Source organism: Sinocyclocheilus grahami, unplaced genomic scaffold, assembly GCF_001515645.1.
Source record: "Sinocyclocheilus grahami isolate Dianchi unplaced genomic scaffold, SAMN03320097.WGS_v1.1 scaffold42.1, whole genome shotgun sequence".
Lineage (NCBI taxonomy): Eukaryota > Metazoa > Chordata > Actinopteri > Cypriniformes > Cyprinidae > Sinocyclocheilus > Sinocyclocheilus grahami.
Window position 1 is genome coordinate 1355679 of NW_015505221.1, and position 24920 is coordinate 1380598.

At 36.6% G+C, this 24920-nt stretch overlaps 2 protein-coding genes across 3 annotated transcripts in view; both read left to right on the top strand.

Annotated features, from left to right (window-relative positions):
• Positions 1–2174, top strand: part of LOC107582239 (sclerostin domain-containing protein 1-like) — a 4770-nt gene extending 2596 nt beyond the window's left edge. The window contains exon 2 of the mRNA XM_016267999.1: positions 1342–2174. Within this exon, the coding sequence (XP_016123485.1) occupies positions 1342–1736 (395 nt within the window). The 3' untranslated portion in view covers positions 1737–2174. The remainder of the gene's footprint in view (positions 1–1341) is intronic.
• Positions 2175–9120: 6946 nt separating this feature from the next.
• LOC107582240 (isoprenoid synthase domain-containing protein-like) overlaps positions 9121–24920 on the top strand; it is a 30571-nt gene continuing 14771 nt past the window's right edge. For both annotated transcript variants that reach the window (XM_016268000.1, XM_016268001.1), the window contains exons 1-8: positions 9121–9455; positions 13937–14086; positions 16834–16938; positions 17580–17625; positions 18615–18703; positions 20579–20659; positions 21385–21477; positions 23448–23579. In XM_016268000.1, the coding sequence (XP_016123486.1) occupies positions 9150–9455; positions 13937–14086; positions 16834–16938; positions 17580–17625; positions 18615–18703; positions 20579–20659; positions 21385–21477; positions 23448–23579 (1002 nt within the window). In that variant the 5' untranslated portion in view covers positions 9121–9149. The remainder of the gene's footprint in view (positions 9456–13936; positions 14087–16833; positions 16939–17579; positions 17626–18614; positions 18704–20578; positions 20660–21384; positions 21478–23447; positions 23580–24920) is intronic.

Sequence of the window (24920 nt, forward strand, 5' to 3'; positions counted from 1 at the left end):
GCAATAATTAAATATGTTAAATAATACAAATATCCTTTATGTATTTAATCCCATTTATTTGCTGCTGACCTTCAGTAATCCAATTCAACCATACTAATAAGCAAAAATTACACAAGATAAACGAATATTTCTTCTTCTTTTTTTATTGCTGAAGAGTGTTGAACTTTCTTCTTCTGTGTTCTAATGTACAGACGTGAATTTGCATTTCCTTCAGCCTGAGGCTTTTGGTGTGAAAGGGCTTTTATATTTGCCAAAAATATAACTTTTTATATTAAAAGCAAACAAGCAAGCCCAGCCCAGATTCAAAAAGTAACGCAAAAGTAACGTAACGCATTACTTTCAATAAAAAGTAACTAAGTAACATAATTAGTTACTTTTTTAGGAAGTAACGCAATATTGTAATGCATTACCTTTAAAAGTAACTTTCCCCAACACTGCGTATGCCTTAAAGTCTTGGCCATCTTCCACTGTCAGATCATACAGATCAATACAGATCATTTAACATATATGTTGATGTGTAGTGGGGCATGTTGTCACACAATATGGGTTCTGACAGTGAAAACCACCATTAAATAGGCTATTATAGACTTTGCAGCAAAATTTAAACAGTAATGAGTCATGAAACACCATTTACATTAACACTGAAATGTATTAATAATATGCAAGTAATTGTATGTTGCAAGGAGAAAGTTAGCTCTGTGTGTTAAGGTTAACGGTATGGCAAAATACTGTAGGAAATTATATATATTACACAGTCTCTTGGCTCATAACCACATCGGGGAGTAGAGATGAATTGTTGTCGAGTACAATGTGTGCTGAGTGAATCTTGTCAGACTGGAGAGTGGAGGTGCAGCTCAGCTTTTCAGGAAGTCTCCAGGGGGAACCCTGTTTGTTTTGAAGTGGGGAGGAAGAAAATGTCCCTCCGATCCCCATTCATCATGTCCTGTCACAGAGAGGGGGGCACATTTTAACTGAGGTGTGTTGCTGCTGTTTGAATAGATTTTGGCTCGGGTTACGCTGACAGGAGGCTCTTCTCTGAGGCAGAACAATGCTGACAGTATAGCCAGCAGCACCGGCGAAATCCGACAATAAGAGGCTCAGAGTCGTCATTCATCTGTACACTAAACCATTTCCGCTCAGTTCAGATAAGGGCTTAAGTAAAGAAAACCAAGCATATCATCCATACCACTGTTGTTTATGTCTGTTCACAAACCGTGAAGGAACAGCACCAAGGTGAATCCTATAGGCCTAAGTCTTTCTTCATAGATCTTAAAAGACTTGTGTTGATCTGATATTGATATGTAAATCTGGCTAAACGTTATTTATCACTTTGTGTTACAGCACGAATCCCAGTCGGCTGCAGAGAGCTGCGATCCACAAAATACATCTCAGACGGCCAATGTACCAGCATAAACCCTGTTAAGGAACTGGTGTGCACTGGACAATGTCTTCCAGCTCAAATGCTGCCCAACTGGATTGGCGGATATGGTAGGAAGTTCTGGAATCGTCGAAACAGTCAGGACTGGCGCTGCGTGAACGACAAGACCCGGACCCAGCGGATTCAGCTCCTGTGTCAGGATGGCAGCACCAGGACCTACAAGATCACAGTGGTGACCTCCTGCAAATGCAAAAGATACACACGGCAGCACAACGAATCGGGAGTCAAGTCTGTGGGATACGCTCATACCCAGATAAAAAAACAAAAGATCAAAGCGGGCACGGGGACGGAAAGCTAAATGAGTCTCTGCTCGCACTGAGCTAGATTTTCCCTTTTAAAAGAAGTCAGTAAAAACGCCAGGGTTTGTGACATCAGCTCACAGAAGCACTGAACTTTCATTGTGCTGCCTTTGAGAGCAAGTGCAGGGCTCTGAGTTCACTGTGAAACCAGATGTCCACTGCAGTCTTTGGAAAGAAGAGCAAATAAAGACAATCTCATCACCAATATAATCTCAATAACATGCAGCCAGTAGTGAAGACCTGTCCATGATAACGTCAAAGAGACTGACAATGACAACTGCATATTACATTACAAAAATGATTAGAAACAGGCCTGTGATCCTAATTGTTTTTGTCGTCACTGCCTGATATGTGTGGTAATCACTTGCTGTAGTATATGCTGTAAGTCTTTGTATTCAGCGACAATAAGAGCAGTTCCCAAACCCGGGAAATGCATAGCTACACTCTTAAAAATAAAGGTGCTTCAAAAGGTTCTTCAAGCGATACCATAGAAGAACCATTTTTGGGTCCACAAAGAACCATTCAGTCAAAGGTTCTTTAAAGAACCATCTCTTTCTTACCTTTTTGTAATCTGAAGAACCTTCTTTCGCCAGAAAGAACCTTTTGTGAAACAGAAAGGTTCTTCAGATGTTAAAGGTTCTTTATGGAACCATTTAAACAAAAAGGTTCTTCTATGGCATCGTGAAGCACCTTTATTTTTAAGAGTGTACATGTAAATTAAATGTCTGTACATATACATATGCATTTGTTTATGTAATTAATTGTTTTGAAGGACCTTTATGTGTATTATTGTGACGTATAAGCTGTTGTAATATATTTTGCCTTAATTGACTTTGCTCATTTTTAGTTCGTGCAAGCATTATTCAGACAAGATATTGCACTATAGTGACAATGCTCATATTGGCTATTATGGTATAAAAACATTAAAATTAAAACATCTGAAAATGTCTCCGTATAATAATTTACATTTGCATGAGGTGACATTTTGAACTCCAATTGATGCCTATTAACTGAACTATAATTCAGTACATTAACTTACCTAATTTTTGTTTCATGCATGACAAACATAGTTTATATAAAATGTGACCCTGGACCACAAAACCAGTCTTAAGTCACTTGGGTATACTTTTAGCAATAGTCAAAAAAACATTGTATGGGTCAAAATTATCGATTTTTCTTTTATGCCAAAAATCATTAGGATATTAAGTAAAGATCATGTTCCATGAAGATATTTTGTGCATTTCCTACCGTAAATATATAAAAACTTAATTTTTGATTAGTGATATACATTGCTAAGAACTTCATTTGGACAACTTTAAAGGCGATTTTCTCAGTATTTTGATTTTTTTTGCACCCTCAGATTCCATATATTCAATTTCAAAGTTGTATCTTGGGCAAATATTGTCCTATCATAACATACCATACATCAATGGAAAGCTTATTCATTCAGCTTTTAGATGACATATAAATCCCAATTTTAAAAAATTGACCCTTATGACTGATTTTGTGGTCCAGGGTCACAAATAAACTAAAGAACAGGTGACAAAATTCATTGTAAAAACAGTGAAAATGATTATCTAAGATGATTACATTTTTTTTAACAGGCAATATTTAATAATTTACATAGTCAATCATCAGCTGTCATCACAGAATCAGACTCTATGATAAGCCATCAACATTTAACTAGTTAAAATCTATTTTGTATTAGTAACCACATATGAGTGAATTTGAAACTCATTTTAGTTAAAAGTATTTTTGTTACTCCTGCTTATAATTTTGATTTTAATACAGTGGCAAGTTTAACTATTCATTGCATACTACTATTTATTCTTTGGTTTACTGTAACTTCAAATAGTTTGTTTTTCTAGTATTAATTGAATAAACACTAGAAGAATTGTTAGTAGTAGCCTAACACCTTTTTAAGTGAACTATAAGGTCATTCTGACTCATAACAAAAAGTAACTAAAATGTTACTATTAACAATTGTGTTACTCATAATTCATTTTAATCTTAGTATAGTATTTAAAAATGCTAGTGACAACTAGTAATGTTAAAATAGAGCCTAGTTAAAGAAAGTTAAATAGGCTACATGTTAAAACGGCTTGCCATGATTTAGTAGAAAATAAATCATAAACATTGGTCATTGTCCAGTAAAAAGATACAGTTGATGTTGGTGTGCGTGTATTTTGATTCGGAATATCATTTTAACAAACATTAAATTATGCTACACAATGAGATGAGATCGCAGCTGCTGCAATCTCTTGATAAGTGGACGAGAGGCTCACGCTCTCTGAGTACCAGCGGGAAAGCTGCAACGAAACACTTCAGGAGTTTCGAAGTCATCATCAGATTGGTTGAATTCTACAGGATTTCCGGGAGACGTGCGTGTCGCGTTCTTTAATGTTCCACCTGGAAACAAAGATGCTATGATGCCAAACACCCTCATGGAAGAAGAAAGCTGTCATGTTTACAACTGTGACAATGAGCGCTTATCAGGATTAACTAAATTCTGGATTTTCAAAAGTGAAATATGTGAAGTTCACGACATAGTTGTGCTGGGCGGTATACCGGTTCATACCGAATACCGTTGTTTATTTTTGTTATGATATGAATTTTTTAAATACCGCAATATGTCACTTAAACAATGTTCGGAACGCGACACTATTTGAAAGGGGTCCCTTTTCACTGTTGCACTGTGGTGAGGGCACAGCTGTATGTGTTACTAAGCGTGAAAGTTCCGAAACTGAAGCTGTAGAACTAATAGAACGTGATGACACAACTCATCCACAATATCCACATTGACCGCCACAAATATCCACCTCCCCCTGCCATCAGCTCCCGCGTCTCACACACACGAGTGCGACTTTAGCAGTAGATTGAGCAACTTTCAGACCCTTTTAGTGGCTTTTTTCCCATAGTTTTCCATACTGACAAACCTAGCGACTTTTTTGTATAAACCTATATGAGCGTAGTTCGTCTGTTAATATCACATGCACTTTTTTTTGTTTTTTTATGTTACTCAGACGCAGGCAGTGTGCTGCATGAGACAAAAAAGTAATATAGCCAAAACAACCGCATAGCCGCTCTTTAGTGTAGATGCATGTTGATTTTATCAGACGATGCCGCGATTATAAATGAGAGTGACTCCTGGTTAACATGTATTAAAAGGGGTCGTGTTTAGTCACTATTTAGTGTGGTATTTTTTGACAATATTCACTCATCATGACAGTAAAATAGGGCATTCTAAGTCAATATACTGCAGTATTTCCTCTCTCAATCAGTAGAAAGTATGGTTAACAACACCTGGTCATGCATGGAAAGAAAAATACCATCATGTACCGTGAAACCGGTATAATTTTGAAATATACCGTGATATAAATTTTTGGTCATACCGCTCAGCACTACGACATAGACTCTTTAAAATGCGTCCAAGCGTTTTACACACCGGTCTGTTATTGTGGGGACATTTCCACACCCCTAAACATTAGAGATGCACCGATTGCAATTTTCTTGGCCAATTCCGATTTTTTGGAAGTGTGACCTGCCGATACCGATTTTGGCTGATTCCGATTTTTCTTTCTAAGAACTATAATTGACAGCATATGCAAACAAAAATCTATGCAAATTTCAATGCAAAAGTTATTTACATAACAAAATAAATTATTAAACACAACTGCCCCAATCTGGACTAAGTTACAGATTTTCTCTCACTTAAACAACTCTCAAAATAAAGTGCTCTGTGATTGGAAAGAGGAAGAAATAGTTAACTATGTAACAAAACAGATGTCATTTTCCACTATGTTTATAAATGGTCATTTTCCCCCCTAACCTTATTAAATGTGTCATCTTTCACATCAAATTCTTACTTTGTTTCAATTAATTCAGTTAGAATAATAAGAACCTGTTGTGTTGTTACCTTTCAAATGAAATTAGTATTAACAATCTCTTATCTTTCCACTGCCGAGGAAACAGAAGCTGCATCTGAAGTGGCATTAGATGCATTTACCACAGACAGTTTGATGAAGCTGAGGTGCCATAAATGCATTTACACTGCAAAATTTCAAATACATAATTTTTTAAGACTAATGTTTTACATATTTTTTAAACATACAAATAAATGTTGAAAAAATGCGGGGACACTTTTAAATATGACTAAACCATCCAGGCTCAGAAGCTAATTCTCTTGCAGAGGCGGCAAATGTCTGTTTTAATGATTAATTTAATCATTCATTCAACCGATTCATTCAAACGGCTAATTCATTCAGAAACTAGGCAAGTAACTGTCCTTAGTTATGAATGGGCCACTGAATCATTGACTCACTTGATTTGTTCAAAAACGTGGATTCATTCAGTAACAAACACCGCTGTGTTTTGCTCAGAGACACACAACAGTTCTGCTGTGGCTTTGATCGGAACTATTTTCGTCAGCGAAATTGAGCAAAAACAGTCAATATTTTGTCTAAAATCTAAGTCAAGTAATTTAAATTTATTGTTTATTGAAATACTGTTGTGTAAAATCAGTGTCACATTGTAATCGTGTTGTAATCATGGCCGTAGGCTATAATGTTGCTTACCTAAATCATATTTTGTAAATATATTTTTTTCCTACTGCAGTATGCATCTATACATTTCTGTGAGGTACTTTGTGTGTGCTGTTTATCTCACACACTCACTCAGGCTGTGCAAGCCTCATCTGGCACGACATAAATAGGCTACATGATCAGTCATCGTTTACACTGAATGCAATTTAGAATCATTCTCACGGGAAACGACATGTTTACACGCGGCTGTGAGGTCATTACCAGCACCGCTGCCAATAAAAGGATCGGCTCGGAATCGGCAAGACGTGAGAGACGTGAGATGTGAAAAATCAGCCGATTCTGATCACTGGCCGGTCAATCGGTGCACCTCTACTAAACATGATGTGTCACAAAACGAAATGTGATTGGTTGATTTACCTGTCAGTCATATGGCCTCTTGGGCCACCTGTTGGTTAACAATGTAAATATCATAGAGATACCACCCAGAACTCCCAAGTAAATGTATAAAAATGTGCTCAAACACCTCAGAAACCACTTAACAACACACTGGCAACCACCACCAACATCTTAGCATTGTAAATCTAATTATTTTTATAATTTCATTTGATGCCACAAGGGGGTTATTAACGTTAACTAAAACTAAAGCTGAAATCAAAGATAAATATTTGAGGAAAAACTTTAAATGAAAATTAGAAATATTGTCTTGGCATCTTACTGACATTAGTAATTGGAAATCAAATAAAAACTAAAACAAAAACTGAAATAAAAATAAATGAAACCTAAATAGTAGTATTTGAAAAAACAAAAGCCAATAAAAATAACAAAAGGGAAAAAATTAAATGGAAATATAAAACTAAAAGCTAATTCAAAATATCAATAAAAACTAAAATAATACAAATTACAACAGCATAACATACAATTTGTTCGCTCACTCTATTATCACAGCGATTATGTTGTGTTTCTTTTGATAGTTTTTAAAACTAGACAAATGAAAGCTGTTTATCTGTATTTTCTCGACAGATTACCATGGATTGGAACTGTTGTCGTTGTGGTTGCTAAGGAGAATCATGACTTGATGCTGAATATTGTCCAGAAATTTGATCACACAAAGGTAAATGTAGTCCACGGGGGAACCACCAGACATAGGTCTATCTTCAACGGACTTCAGGCCTTCTGCAACACTTCAAACTCACTGACACCCAAACCAAAAGTGGTCGTCATCCATGATGCGGTACGGCCGTTTGTGGAAGAAGATCTTCTGCTGAAAATCACCCTAGCAGCTAAAGAGCAAGGGGTTCGTTTTCTCTTTTTTTTTAATCCAGATTTTGTTTATCCAGATTTAGTTCAAATAGTGCATGTTATGGAATTTAATAACAGTTTGGAGAAAAAAAATGTTAACCCATATGTTTATCTCTGCTCATGAGTGCTGATATTGGCTGTTATCATATATACTACAATACAATTGGCGTAAATTATACATTTAATTCAAATATACACTTTTTTGTGGCTGTCATTTGGAATAATTCATTTTAAAACACTCCCTGAAATGTCTGTGGTGATGAATGTCCAAACTATCTGAACACTCCCTTCCCTAATCTGCTGTAACATGGCCTACATATCCGTCAAATTTATGAGGTGAGGGAAAGTTAGACCACTTTAAGCCGTCAAAACAGAATTCCTGATGCAGGCTTCAGAGATACGTGTGAAGCTGTTATATAATAAATATGAAAAACTCCAATCAGAGAAGCTGTTTTAATATCTACAGTGGGTATAGAAAAGAACAAAATAATATATTGTTTACCCTTTAAAATAATACAATTTTGTTGCTTTGCAGGCTGAAATGAAGACGGACACAGTTTTTGTTTTATCCAACTGTATTTACTCGTGTCAGGAAAAATAAAAAGACAATCACTGAGTTGGAAAAAGGATCACCCCCTTGTGTCAGTATTTTGTTGAGTCACCTTTTGCTTTAATTACAGCCTTTAGTCTGTTGGGATTTGTCTCTACTAACTTTGCACATCTAGACTTTGCAATATTTGCCCACTCTTCTTTGTAGAACTGCTCAAGTTCAGTTAAATTTAATGGTGACCGTTTGTGGACTGCAGTCTTCAAGTCATTCCACAGATTTTCAATGGGGTTTAAGTCTGGGCTCTGACTAGGCCATGCAAGGACATTCACCTTTTTCTTGTGTGCTTTGGGTCATTGTCATGTTGGAAGGTAAACCTCCATTGACAACTTTCTGGCAGAGGGCAGCAGATTTTCCTCAAGATTTTGACGGTATTTTGCCCCATCCATTTTTCCTTCTATCCTGACAAGTGCTCCAGTCCCTGCTGCAGAGAAACACCCCATAACAGGATATCACCACCTCCACGCTTTACTGTAGGAATGCTCGTTTGGTGTTGAGGAATATGCAGTTTTATATGTATATTTGATTACTTTATACAATATATGTAGCATTTCTTATTTATTTGTTCTATTGTAGTTTGACATTGGTGACATGAATTTGACATTTCTATGGCATCAAAAATTAGACCTTAATTTAGACCTTATTTAAAGCAGAAATAACTGTATCGTGATATATATCATTACCGTGAAATAAAATCACTCATATCGTGATATTAGATTTTGGTCATACCACCCACCCCTACCTAAATGGAAGTATTTAGAAAAAACAAAAAACTAGAAAAAAAAGCACATAACGAAATTACTAAAAATTTTAATTATGTTGATTTAAAATATGAACAAAAACTATATTAATATGTAAGTAATACTAAAATAACTGCTTAAAGCAGTATAACATACAATTTGTTCCCTTACTCTATTGTCACAGCGATTATGTTGTTTCTTTTGATAGTATTTAAAACTTGATAAATGAAAGCTGTTTGTCTGCATTTTCTCGACAGGTTATCCTGGATTGGAACTGTTGTCGTTGTGGTTGCTAAGGAGAATCATGACTTGATGCTGAATATTGTCCAGAAATTTGATCACACAAAGGTAAATGTAGTCCACGGGGGAACCACCAGACATAGGTCTATCTTCAACGGACTTCAGGCCTTCTGCAACACTTCAAACTCACTGACACCCAAACCAAAAGTGGTCGTCATCCATGATGCGGTACGGCCGTTTGTGGAAGAAGATCTTCTGCTGAAAATCACCCTAGCAGCTAAAGAGCAAGGGGTTCGTTTTCTCTTTTTTTTTAATCCAGATTTTGTTTATCCAGATTTAGTTCAAATAGTGCATGTTATGGAATTTAATAACAGTTTGGAGAAAAAAAATGTTAACCCATATGTTTATCTCTGCTCATGAGTGCTGATATTGGCTGTTATCATATATACTACAATACAATTGGCGTAAATTATACATTTAATTCAAATATACACTTTTTTGTGGCTGTCATTTGGAATAATTCATTTTAAAACACTCCCTGAAATGTCTGTGGTGATGAATGTCCAAACTATCTGAACACTCCCTTCCCTAATCTGCTGTAACATGGCCTACATATCCGTCAAATTTATGAGGTGAGGGAAAGTTAGACCACTTTAAGCCGTCAAAACAGAATTCCTGATGCAGGCTTCAGAGATACGTGTGAAGCTGTTATATAATAAATATGAAAAACTCCAATCAGAGAAGCTGTTTTAATATCTACAGTGGGTATAGAAAAGAACAAAATAATATATTGTTTACCCTTTAAAATAATACAATTTTGTTGCTTTGCAGGCTGAAATGAAGACGGACACAGTTTTTGTTTTATCCAACTGTATTTACTCGTGTCAGGAAAAATAAAAACTGAGTTGGTGAGTTGGAAAAAGGATCACCCCCTTGTGTCAGTATTTTGTTGAGTCACCTTTTGCTTTAATTACAGCCTTTGGGATTTGGGGATTTGTCTCTACTAACTTTGCACATCTAGACTTTGCAATATTTGCCCACTCTTCTTTGTAGAACTGCTCAAGTTCAGTTAAATTTAATGGTGACCGTTTGTGGACTGCAGTCTTCAAGTCATTCCACAGATTTTCAATGGGGTTTAAGTCTGGGCTCTGACTAGGCCATGCAAGGACATTCACCTTTTTCTTGTGTGCTTTGGGTCATTGTCATGTTGGAAGGTAAACCTCCATTGACAACTTTCTGGCAGAGGGCAGCAGATTTTCCTCAAGATTTTGACGGTATTTTGCCCTATCCATTTTTCCTTCTATCCTGACAAGTGCTCCAGTCCCTGCTGCAGAGAAACACCCCATAACAGGATATCACCACCTCCACGCTTTACTGTAGGAATGCTCGTTTGGTGTTGAGGCCAAATAATTAAATTTTAGTCTCAGAATTTTCAAGGTGCGTTTTGGCAAAGCTCAGTCATGACTGCATGTGGCCTTTCTTGAAGAGTGGCTTTTTTCTTGCAACCCTCCCATACAAGCCACATTTGTGGAGAATTTGTGATATTGTTGTCACATGCACACAATGACCACTCTTTGTCATACATTCTTGCAGCTGCTTCAGAGTTGCTGTAGGCCTCTTGGTCGCCTCTCTGACCAGTTCCCTCCTGGCTCTTTCATCCAGTTTGGAGTGACGTCAGGGAGGGTCTGTGTTGTACCAAATACCTTCCACTTCTTAATAATAGACTTCACTATGCTTCTAGGCATTGATGGTCCCCTTACTCTCTTTCTGGTCCTGCTCATTATTGCCCTTGCTTTCTTTTACTTTCAGTCTAGCTAGAAATATAACAACGCTGAATATTGATGCATTTACACCACCGTTTTGGTAGAAAAATATTCTGGTATGGAAAAAATGTGATTTAAGAAAAATTCTTAATCTTGGTTAACGGCACATTTATTACAGGACTTGTGGCTATTTCACAAACAGCTCCTACAAATGTGTTGACTGGCTTTCATTCTGTATTATCAGCATAATTTCCAGTGATCAAGTCTACACAGTGTTAACAGACTAACTGTAAACTTAACAGCTGCAATCAACTCATGACAAAATAATAGTCAGCCATGATCAAAACCATGTGACAAGAATGATAAAAAAAGGTGATGTTGGCGTTTGAACGTTTTGGTCTATGTTAATCATATCACAGTGAACTTTCATGAACTCTCTAAATTTCTCTTGTGGTCCATTAACAGTTTATTAAAGAACATTTTCACACGGAAACCAGATGCAGCTATTTTGGCAACTGTTGTACAATCGGTTCACCTTATTAACTGTTGGGTCAGAAACACTTGACAGTATGTATGCGAATGCAAAGGCGAATGTTTAAACATTCGCATTGCAAAATAACAACCATATTGAATGTATTCTATTTGTGTTTCGCTGTTGGTAGCAAACCTCAGAGTTCAAAAGATTCACGTAGGTAATAAAGTGTGCCATTAAGCCAGATATTATTATTCAGGTAGCTATTTTTATAAACATGTTAACTTTAACTATGTAGGCCATGTCACACATGGTGAGTTTAATGTACAGTGGCTATAGAAAAGAATCACCCCCTTTAAAATAATCACATTTTGTTGATTCGCAGCATGAAATGAAGACAAACACAGTTTTTGTTTTATCCAGCTGTATTTATTCAGTGCAACTTATAACATCCAAGTGAAAGATATAACACCAACATGTCAGAAAAAAAACAACAACAAAAAAAAACAGAATCACTGAGTTGGAAAAAGGATCACCTTATGTCAGTATTTTGTTGAACCACCGTTTGCTTTAATTACAGCCTTTAGTCTGTTGGGATATGTCTCTACTAACTTTGTACATCTAGACTTTACAATATTTGCCCACTCTTCTTTGCAGAACTGCTCAAGTTTAGTTTTGTGGACTGGTGGACTGCAGTCTTCAAGTCATTCCACAGATTTTCAATGGGGTTTAAGTCTGGGCTCTGACTAGGCCATATTCACCTTTGCAGATTTTCCTCAAGATTTTGACGGTATTTTGCCCTATCCATTTTTCCTTCTATCCTGACAAGTGCTCCAGTCCCTGCTGCAGAGAAACACCCCATAACAGGATATCACCACCTCCACGCTTTACTGTAGGAATGCTCGTTTGGTGTTGAGGCCAAATAATTCAATTTTAGTCTCAGAATTTTCAAGGTGCGTTTTGGCAAAGCTCAGTCATGACTGCATGTGGCCTTTCTTGAAGAGTGGCTTTTTTCTTGCAACCCTCCCATACAAGCCACATTTGTGGAGAATTTGTGATATTGTTGTCACATGCACACAATGACCACTCTTTGTCATACATTCTTGCAGCTGCTTCAGAGTTGCTGTAGGCCTCTTGGTCGCCTCTCTGACCAGTTCCCTCCTGGCTCTTTCATCCAGTTTGGAGTGACGTCAGGGAGGGTCTGTGTTGTACCAAATACCTTCCACTTCTTAATAATAGACTTCACTATGCTTCTAGGCATTGATGGTCCCCTTGTCCAAATACCCGCACTTGCGGTCTTTGCACTTGACCACTTGACTACTTATATGACGTATTTCCTGTATTTGGTCCAAGTGTTCAAGTGAGCATGAAGTCCACAAGTGTGTGTGTGTAGAACTTTTCATTACCTGATGGGACACACAGTGTTGTAAAAATGCAAGTGTTTACAGAGCTTTATTTTTATTTTCAATACTTTGCATTTTAAAATCAACTTCTAAATGTCCGTTCAGTAGTCTCTATAACACATGACACAATTAAATTTTGTGATGCTTCTAATTAAGTGATGAAAACCCGTTGCAAATGTTGTACAAAATAATTATCACTGCTACTCATTTGCACCAATAAAACATGCAACTCTTTGTTTTACTACCAAATTATGTGTAATATCTAACTATTATTAATATTTAACATGCATTGGAAAGGTTTCTGTGACCTCTCGCGAGATCACGGCAAAAAGTCTCACGATTTATTTCCAGAACATGATGCATGATGGGATACACTAAGCCTCGAATATAAATTATTTTCTATACCTACACTCTTAAAAATAAAGGTGCTTCAAAAGGTTCTTCAAGCGATGCCATAGAAGAACCATTTTTGGTTCCAGAAAGAACCATTCAGTCAAAGGTTCTTTAAAGAACCATCTCTTTCTTACCTTTTTATAATCTGAAGAACCTTCTTTCGCCACAAAGAACCTTTTGTGAAACAGAAAGGTTCTTCAGATGTTAAAGGTTCTTTATGGAACCATTTAGACAAAAAAGGTTCTTCTATGGCATCGTGAAGCACCTTTATTTTTAAGAGTGTACTGTATACACTGTTACATATATACTATCCTTCCAAGGCAAACGTCATGAAATCTGCATCAGGAACAGAATAACTCCGCAGAAGATGAGAAATCCAGCTTCGTTTGTGGTTTGACTGCATTGTGGGCTGTTCCAATGTCCATAAATCACTAAGATAAACATATTGTTGACACCTCTCAGCACTACTCCTTAAAGCATGAAACCGGATAAGATGTTTTAGCAATGTTTTTGCTGGCTTTGATATGTGAGGTTCAAGATTTCTGATTTTCTTCTAAATCTCTCCAAGGCACTGACAAGGGCTGGAAAGCAAAACCCATATGTTTATGAAACACTCAAAAGAATATGAGATGGAGTGATTCATTGCTTGACCCTAATGCACCATTATTTAATAATGATGAATAAACAGATTTTTATAAGGCGTGTTTTTAATTGTTCTATTGTCTACCTGTTTTTTTTCAGGCCTCAGGAGCGATACGTCCTCTGGTGTCCACGGTCATTGCAACCACGTCAGAGGGCTACCTAGACCACTCGCTGGAGAGAGCAAAGTACCGAGCCAGTGAAATGCCTCAAGGATTTCTTTATGACGTTATTTTCCAGGCCTACCAGCGGGTATGAGCAACCCAAACACATTTATTGGTTAGAATAAACCTCAGATTCAATGTGCAAAGTACATTAGAGTTGACTGTCACCTTGACATTCCCACAGTGACTTTTATGATAAGTTTAGGCATCTCAATATTTATGTTTTTAAATACATAAAAAAATAAAATATATATGTATTACAGCTGTCAAAAAAAATTTGAATATTTGTCGAATTTAAAATAAAAATCCACATTCGAATGCAAAAACGTTGCATTCGAATTTTAGGTGTGTGTTAATGAGGCAGCCTTATCAGTGGCGCACGAGATGCGATGACGATAGAAGTGTCATTGCATTTTAATGTTTTATTAACCTATCCAGTTGAAGCCACTAGATATGGCGCTGCTGCGTTGTTAATTACAAATATTGCGGGAAAAGAGAACATCAATGCGGAGATCTTGTTTACGTCAAAACCGAAACCAAGCCGTTCACAAAGAACGCATATTTTGCGCATTTTCTAGAGGGACGTCTATTACCTTTGCACTCCCATCTCGCACAAAGGAGCCACATGTTTAGAAAGCCATGTAAAATGAATGCAAGTTCAACTTTGAAAAAAACATACCTCCAGACTTTATGGCGGGTTTTTTCCCCATCCCACTGCAGCTCGTGTTTTTAAATGAAAAATGTACTCTGTGTGATTTCGGTCCTTTGTATTAAACTATGCATATATACATGATGCTGTTTTGTTTATAGTTAAGCAACTTAATTATAATTGGTTTATAAACATTATTTTAAACATTATGCACTTTGAATACGCGTGCATTAGTAATATTTTGGAGAGAAATATTCAGGAGAGAAGCCAAAAGCTTTTCTTCACCCTAACTGAAATTATGCATTTTAAATTAGAATGTAATTAGAATTTTGAAAAAAATTCGTATTTAGTTTTTCAGTTATTTTGACAGCCCTGATGTGTATATATAGAAGTATTTATATAATATTTATGTAAGTTATTTATTATTATTAGATTTATGCACCGACATTGCCCTTGTAACCAATTATTCGATCTAAATATTTGTATCTTTATTCCATCTATATATTTAAAATACATTTTTGTAAAATATATATTTTAAAATATATATTTATATAAATATTTTTATGTATTTATTTTGTTGTTTATATTATATTTGTACATTTGCTTTTTAAACTCATTTTCTATGGGTTTCTTCTATCTCAATTTCTGTTGTATACATTTTTATAAAATCAAACAAAGAAATTCTCAGTGTTCAAATCTTGGACCAACTTGCCTCTTTTGTTCATTGTCCCTGAGATTTGCATAAACCCACAGGTTCTTCAGCTCTAAGGCACTGTGACTTTTATTATTATTCCCATGGTAGTTAGTTGTGTGTCAAAATAATAAATCGTAATTGTTTAATCTGGCCTAGGTTACATAGCTGACTGCAAGATCGCAGTTTGATTCCAGTATTTCTTCTCAAGATCAACTCAAACAATGCTTTGACAGAAATGCTGCTTTCTCATTCAGACTAACAAAGTTTCTAAATGAGGTGGAGTGGAGTGTATTTCATCCTTTTTTTTACGTCATTTATTGCTGTAGGAATGTGATCTTTGGATCTGATTAAGCCTTTAGTCAAACTTTCGATAACAGTAACAGATAGAAGTGTTAAAAAGAAGCATTGAGATTTATAGGGCTGCTGAGAGGAGCATTTTTTGGGTGCCGAATTTTTTGCTTCTGGAAATCTTTGATTTCACAGTCTTGTTGCTTTTGGCTGCGATATCGAACATTAGCGTGAGTTCTGTGTCAAGTCACAGCTGTCTGTCCTCAATTAATTCTAAATAAAGATAAAACCATGACATGATACAGAGGATGAGGCAATCTGAAGAATGGGTAATATCAAGCCTGCATGAGTGTTACCTGACACTGCGGCTCTTCTGGGGCTTTTCTTCTCCAACCCCAACAGTGAAGGGTCTGCAAAAAGATTTATATGCTTCTCCTTGCTTTTTGAACCCAATTTTCTATGAGACTCTACCATCACGTGACATAAGGCAGTCCATACTTCTTTTTTTATGTAGCATTCAGCACATTTGACGCTTTTTACAATGGGGATTATTTCAGGTGGGTGTTTTGAGCAAGGGTTTTTAGATGTAGCCGACGGCCATGTGTCAAAACCCTCTCTGTGGTAGCCTCGAAATGACTGATGCCATTTCAGCATGCCATCCCATTGAGTCTCAGAGAGCTTGAGCTTTACAAAAGAAGAGACATCCAACCCCGTGAGGGTCTGGCTGTGCGTTGATGAAGGGGGGGGGGGGGGGGGGGGGGGGGGGGGGGGGGGGTATGCCAAAGGTTAAATGATTGCAGGACTTTCTCCTTTAATTTGCCTTGAAATCACAGCGCCATGTAAGCGAAGCTCTCCTCTCCACTCTCCCTCTCCTCTCCATTGCTTTAGATACTGCCCTCGTAGCATCTCGGGTGGCATGATTTAGGTTGTGTAATCCAACCGCTGTCTTAGAGAGCGATTAACTGCAAGAGCTCTATTCAGCTTTTTCAATGTGTTACCAGAATCAGAGACGTTTTTTTACAAAAATCCCATGCCCAGATGCTTGTTTCAATAAGAAACAGTCCTTCATGACCTCAAAAGTTAGTTCCTACACAGGTGTTTGACTAGAGGTTTGTATGGTTCTGATTTACTTCATCAGCATTTATCAAACTGGAGCTTCTTGTTTCATTTTGTTCTGGTTTTTGTCCTGATTTCTCCTTTGCAGTGCAGTGAACTTGACTTTGAGTTTGGCTCCGAGTGCCTACACTTGGCCCTGCAGTACTGTGGCGTGAATGCAAAGCTCATAGAAGGACCACCGACTTTGTGGAAAGTAAGGAACAAAAGGTTTGACTTATTGTTGTCATGCATATAGGATTTGTGCCATACATAGTGGGTCCAGCGGTCTGAGAGCACATTGAAAACATTTCAGTTAATATTTTTTAAACCTGGAAAAACATTTGAGATTTGAAATGAGATTCTAGATGTCTAGATCTAGAATTTCTAGGTGACAAAGTCTAAGTCCACATTAATCCAGATAAATTTGGAAATGCACCTTTTTCTCTACAATATATTAGTGTTTTTGTCCAAGAAAAAACAGCTTTCAGATATTGTTTCAGATATATTCACATAAATGTTTGTGTCTTAAATTAAAAAAATAAGCAAAATTTTAGAAATTCATGTCAGTTTTTTTTTTTTGTAATACTGTTAAATGTAATTTCTTGTAATACTGATAATCTGCTGTAATGGAAAGGTTTGTATTAAATCAGGAAAATGTACAACAGAAGTATATTTACTAGTGGTTTCAGACTTTTGGGCCCCACTGTATGAATATTGCAACAAACAGTAAATCACTCCTAACAGTGTGTACAACCACTAAAACTAATATTCAGTCACATTTCCTTTAAGCACAAGCTGTCATTTTTGCACTGTCCTTTAATGTGATGTTTTATAGCCCTTGTTTTCCTTTTGTAGGTAACATACAAGCGGGATCTAGCAGCTGCGGAGGCTATTATTAAAGGTATTGTGTTTAAGTTGTGGAGTAAAGAAATAAATATTTCGCAGGCCACTGATTTGAGTCATTGCTGGGAATACAGTATTGCAGTATTGTTGTTATTGCAGACTTGATGTTGTTTGATTATACATTTTATCTGGGCAAGTCAAAATAGACAGTTTTCCACAGTCAGATCATTGGGCAAAAGCAAACTGTTAGTAACGTGTATGTAAATATACAAAGAGAGATTGTGAACCACAAAAGCTAACTGCCATTTCAAAATGTCTACATGTTGTCTTTTTATATACAAACAATCATTTTAAGAGAAATTATAAAAACGACTTCTTACAGGGGTGCGGGAAGATGCTTTCGGTTGGGGGTGCTGTGTGTGTCCGTGTTGGGGCGGGGGGCGCTAGCGTCACGTGTTCATGAGGATTAGGCGAATCATCCCATATAGAAAACATCACAAGTAAAATTATTCATGTTTATAAAGATAAACCTGGGTTTATTATAGCCCACGTACAATGTACATTTCAGAGATCATTACAAATAAATTATTAAATGCTAAAACTGAATAAATTTAAATGAACAAACCTGGCGTTGCATTTGCAACCATGTGAAAACGGGGTGCTGCAGCCCCCTCAGCACCCCTACTTCCCGTGTCCCTGACTTCTTATGACCTGTAAGGTATGAGTTGACCCAGCAAAGGGCCAGTTCTTTGGTTTGGAAAGAAATCGAAGAATTGGTCAAAACCTTCCATTTTGCCATAAATGTGTGGTGGTTCAGCTCTATGTGCGCATGATTTTAGTAAAGCTTCCATGCACTCATTTACCTTGTTCCTTGAGGAATTTACACATGAAAGATCACACAGGATTTTTATTTTATTTTTTTATTTTTTATTTTACACACTCTTAAGAGTTGCTTCTCCAAAACTGGTTTACAAACAGGGTTAAATTGCAGTGATTTAGGTTAAATGTACTAATAACTAAGGTTAAATATTGTCATTTTCTCTTCAGAGACCCTTTCGATGTCAGCATGTATCATAGCAGGAGCTGAAGCAGAAGCCACTGAGTTGGCTAAAACGCTTCAGAAAAATCTGAACATGGTATGTTAAAGATGACATCACTCATCTTACAGTTTAGTTAAAATAGCCTTTGCTTAGGAATATGTTGCTGTCTGTCTCCATCTCAACTCCCTTTACTCCAATGTCTTACTCACCCCCTCCAACAACCAAGCTTTCACCTGTCCTGCAACTGTATGAGGACTAACAGATGGTGAGAACGATAACTTAGCCGTACCAATGGATGTACTTGCTGAAATGGATAAGGTGTCTTGTACAAGTGTGACCACCTTCCCATTTATTCCACACTGATTTTTGGAGCCGATCCAGCTCGAATCATGTCTTCACGTTGTAGCTCTTGCTGTAGGAGATCCATCTTCCAGTGCACTGACAAAAAGGAAATATGACGTGTTTTATTCAGACTCCATGCAATGGAAGCCCATCCTCCTTTGTAGCTGTTCCAAGTTCTTCATCAAGCACATGTCCTTCTCTTGATAATGTTGCAAACATGAGAGCACCCAGCGTACCGTACGGCTGATTGGTTCCAGACGTTGCCGCTCCCCCAGGTGCCGGCTGGGGTCAGTTCTCCCGAGCTGTTCCTGCAACTCGAGGGAGATGAAAGAAAAGGAGGAGATTACAGATGAGGAATCAAATTTGTCCCAGTGCCATTTGTAAATCTAATCCCCATTACAGTGTCTCCATTACAGTGAATGGAAACTCAAAGTTGGGACCATTCCAGGCATGCAGGTGGTACGATTGGCTCTGGGTACGTTTTTTGATTATAAAGGACAACAGAGAGTGATAAGATGATCCTTTTAGCGAGATGTAATAATTACACCCATGTATGCTGCAGATAAGATTTGGAATGGGTTGCCGTCTACTTTCATCAAAGGCTCAAGTTCACTAGGGGCAAACACTTTTTGCTTGGAAATGGAGGATTAGAGTCCAAACCCATGCGCCATAAGGTGCGGATCTCAAAACGTGGCATTTCGTGTATGACTGAGAGTGATATTCACATTCCTCAGCTCTGGGATTTCAAGATAATTTAGTACCGAGAGCATGTAGGTAGTGTATATATCATTTTAAGCTACATAAGTAAATCTCACACGAAAAAACCCCCACTTTAGTTCCATCGGAGACTATAAAATTCCATTGACTACATGTAATCCTGGCATTTCAGTGATACTGCATAACTCTTGACTGTAATGTATTCCTATGTCAACCTCGGATTAAGCCACAACATGAGCCGACATGATTCCCAACACATAACTGCGGTTACAATTGAACTCCTTGCCCAGTAAAAACACGTTTCTATTTGTTAATAGTTTACAAATCCCTAAGAATGATCAGAAAGATAGTTTGTTTGTAAATCTTTGGAAATTAAAGCATTACTAGAATTTTTGCGTGACCCGTAACATCTAATCAGGACCAAGTGTGTGGCTTGTTTTTTGGTTTTGGTCATTTTGAAGCACTTATTCTTGCTTCGCCACCATTCAAAAATCCTGTAAACTGCATCTCATGTAGGCTCAACAGCCCAACCTGGTTCAGATGTCAAAATGATCTTGTAAATCCGCAGCTCGGAGCGAGCTGGTTTTCGTCTAAAGCCGTGGTTGGTTATCTTTCAAGAGTGAATAAGTCCTTGCATGTGTTTCCAATAACCATTTCATATTTCCAGTTTTCTCGTCAAGGTCGAGTCCGTGCCAAACACTTCTGTTTATTTCATCTCTGTACAAGATATTCGACAAGGCCAGGGACAGGATATGATTTGATATGAGGGCTATAATATGATTTCATATGCAAAGCATCTGTGGTTGTGTTGCTTTTTATGAAAAGGGATGAATCATTAGATCTTAATAAATACAATTTGTCTGCCGTGATGGTGAGATTGCTTGTTTTATTGAATTTGGGCTCTTTTCTCAGATGGAGACAGACGTCATTCCATGTGCAAAGGAGAGTAATGCAGAGTACCTGTCCAAAACGCGAAACTTCATTCACTTATCTGTATGTCAACGATACATGCATACACAAGTAATTCCATGTTGAAGCCAGCATAAATCAGATTTGACTTTTTAATGCATGTTCCTGGTCTTATTGTGAATGACTCACCTGTCATTTTATTTAAAAGAAAAAACAAGTTGTCTTTGTAATATTTAATCAAAATATAATAACTTGATCTCACTCTGAAACACCTTTACTTTTTGCTGACATTAATGAGTCAGTCTAGTCTATTGGATAGTGTTAACTAATAGCCAATTGGCTTTTTTGCAAAAACAAAATTTCATCTGGATTCATTTTGGTTTTCACACTACCGTTCAAAAGTTTGGGGTCTTTTGAAAGAAGTCTCTTATACTCACCAAGGCTATGTTTATTTGACCAAAAATACAGTACAAACAGTAATATTGTGAAATTTTGTTCTAATTTAAAACAGCGGTTTTATAATATATTTTAAAATGTAATTTTATTCCTGTAATGGCAAAGCTGAATTTTCAGCAACCATTACTCCAATCTTCAGTGTCACATGATCCTTCAGAAATCGTTCTGATATGCTGATTATTTTTGTTTGTTGTAAAAATGTAACGTTAAAATATTTCTAATAAATCCCCATAAGAGGTTCTATTTAGTCTGGATAAATCTTTTAATACTTGTTCTCAGTAGGATATAAAGCCATAATTTAGAAATTTTTGCCCCCTCATTAGTTTGGTGTGACATTAATGTCTTTTTTTTAGATGACTGGATCAAACTTCTTGGGGGTCCTGGAAATGGTGAAACATTTTGAGGACACTGACCACGCTCGTTTATACCCAGTAGTTATTGTATGGGTAAGTTTCCACACATTGTAATATTTTCAGTGTTTAGTTTAAAAGATTTTATATATGTGTTCCTTGAAGTTACTTTAACCTTATGTTGTTTCTATAGTGCCAAACATAGCATTCAGTGTGAGAACACAGAAATGTTTGAGAAAATTTGATTGTGAAAGGAGAGAGTCTAACCTTAAACTCATTATGTTTCCATCAATGTGACATAGAAACACATGATATGCATCAGATCACAGAAGTGCTAAAACTTACTGATAGTATTTGTGGCATAATGTCGATTGTAAATGTTGACTGTAAAAAAAATAATTGGGAAATAACCCAATGTTTTAATAAAGTAACATAATTCTTAATGAAGCTGTAGCTGGGAATAATATTACACTAAAATATGATCTTATCCAGTCCAAACACTTGAGGGCAAATTTCTAATGAGTAAAATCAATGAGCAACTTAAAAAAAATTTTTTTTTTGAAGTACATTTGCTTGTTTGCGGTGTTGGCAGTTGGAAAAACCATTGATGTTTGGTTTCCTGGTTCTTGTCCAGCATTTGTACCTCAAAACATCTTAGTCTTAATCTCTGGGAATGTCATCACTCTCACCTTGATTCATTTCTTATATGTGTTTCGAAAGCATAAAATCTGCTCCTGCAGTTTTGAATCCAGAGATCCACACCCTAGTGTGGGAATCCAGCCTTCCCAGAATCCATATGTGCTTCCTTTAACATTCCCTCCGAAGGGCTGTTAGATAACCTCTACTCTCCATCATTATGTTTTCACTCATTGTTTGGATTACCCAGATGCTTTGCTCTTATCACCACCACAGATGTCATGATAACACTGTGTGGCTGTGAGAGCGTGTGATTGCGAGTAAAAACCTCAAGCCGAGCTGTTCAGAGGTTTGCTTGACTTTCTTTACGTTTACATTACATTTGGATCCATTTAAGACTCTTTTACATTTCCTGTCGGCCTTTCAGTTACCTTTTTTGTACTTTGATACTTTATGAAACTACGAAAAAAACTATTAGAGTCAGAGTAAACAGCATTTCCCCCATTTATACTGATGTATGACCTCTGTTAAAAATGTTTTTCTTCAAGCAGTTTGCAAAATGAGCACAGCCGGTTTTATTTGGTACGGATGCATACAAGCCACATCTTCCTGAAATGGTGATGTAAGCGAACGGAAAAAGAAATTGCATTAATTTAATGGATCGGTGAATGCTGGGTCAGTTGCAATGGAAACATTTTGCTAAGAACTAGTTCTTAACGTTTTGCATAAGAGCTCAACCTGTCCAAACACACAGAGAACGCTGAGTGTTTGTTAAAAAGAGTACTTAAAAATGAATAGGCCTGTCCCACAGCTATGTAGTATATTCTAAGTGTTTTTTTAAGAATAGGGAATGTTTAATTGAAGTAAGTGCAGGTTATTATGGTATTATCAATTCTTATGTGGATGGATGGAGTCACTGCTGATGATTGGATAAGTATTTTGGCAGTGTTTTTTAATATAATAAGTTTAGTTTTTAAGTTGCAGGTAAACAAAATACTGTATTTCATCTTTTTATTAAGTATTTTATTTATTTTTTTAAATTATTTATTTCTGTTTTTTATAAGTTATTATTTCAATAATTTAACAACGCGTTCACATTTCTCTGTCAGTGAATGGATACATGAGATGCAGGTAAAAAAAGTTAATTTTTTAGTAAATTTTTATTTGTTTAAGTTTAGATCTTAAGTTCATATTTTAATAATTAAACAGCACATTGGCATGTTCACATTTCTCTATCGTCAGTTACTGGTAAAATGAGATGCCAGTAAACATAAAATATTTAATCTTTTTGCTACGTTTTATAGATTTATTTAATTTTACTTTTGTCATCATTATGCTTTTCATAAACTTATGAACTCTGCATAGATAACCCTGCTATAGATAAGTGGAGATGTTTGTTTTTTTAATTGTATTTATTATTTTGTTGACAGGTACAGCTGAACATGGCAAAGCAGTCCGTCGACAGCCAAAAGACAGACGAGTTAACAGCCTTCAGGAGTCTGGCCTCTGAAGTCATACAGGGAAATATTCTGCTCTATGGAATTCAGATTGAACACACCAAGGTAATTTTCTCAGTGAGATTATATGTGTTAAAGAGATACTTTGTTTACAAACTTTATCTGAGCCTGATCTGGCCTGGATAAAAGGTCTAGGAACATCCAAGAGGAACCTTATCTCATTGCTTGGTCAGGAGGTCTAAAACATGTGTCCTATTGAGAATTAATTAAAAATCTTCACTATATATATTAGTCATTGTGGCTCGGGGGGGGGGGGGGGGGGGGGGAGGGGGGGGGGGGGGGGATCATGGAGAGTGATGTGTGAATTTGCCCTGTCTGCCTGCGGCCCCCATTAAAAATGCTCAGACAGCAGAGGGAAGTGACTGTAATATGTTTGTCGTGATTAAATGCTTATTTTTGTGAGATAGTGGAAGTGCAGATAAAGACCATGCACAGATCACGCTCATAGGTCCCGTAATAATGAGGATAATTCCTCCCAGATACGCTTATTCATGCTTCACAAAATAGCTGCCAAGACTCGCTTTGTGAATTCTGACCCGTCCAACTACCTTCATGCAGAATGTGATATAAGGTTTTTTCAATTAGAGGTCATGCCTCCTAATTTGGTATTTTATCCAGATCGTTTTTGAGATGCAGTGCAACCGTCAGTGAAGCCGTCAGATGTTTTCTGCTTTTTGGATGAGCCAGCAGTTAAATATATAGACTTTCCATTGCCTAATACTATACCAAATTTATTCCACTGGCATCATTCATGGAGTCAAAATCAGGTTTTTATGATCACCATTGGGAAACTTTAAAAGGCTTAAATCACAAGCAATTGAGTTTTTCTTGATCTTTTAAGATGAAATAGCTTGATGCATTATGAAAAATACAGTAAATACTGATTTTGGTCATACATTTTATATGAATTTGGTAAAGGTAAAGCACTGTTGCTCATTTCACATGTAAAGTTATGTTTCTTAAAGGCATAAATAGTTCAAATAAATAGTTAAATTCTAAAGGTTAAAGAGAGTGTGGTTTTTGCTCACATTGTAAATGGACTGCAGGGTGGAATACAAATATTATATTAAAGTAAATGCACAATATGACTGTTAAAATAGATAATATAAATAGGTTTCATAATAAAAATTGCCAGACGATTTGTTAAATGGATTTTAAAATCGATGCTTGTAGAAAATATTGTATTACAAAACTGTACTTTGACATGTATACCATCAGAAATGGTCATTTCGTTTGTCTGCAGTCTTCCAGGATTGTTTGATTAGAATCTTTGGGGCTTGTTTTTCCTTGCCAGATGTTTGTACATGTGGAGCACTTAACTTGTGGAGGGTTTGTTGTTTTGAGAACACTGGCATTTGATAAGGATTGGTAAACATCTTCTCATAA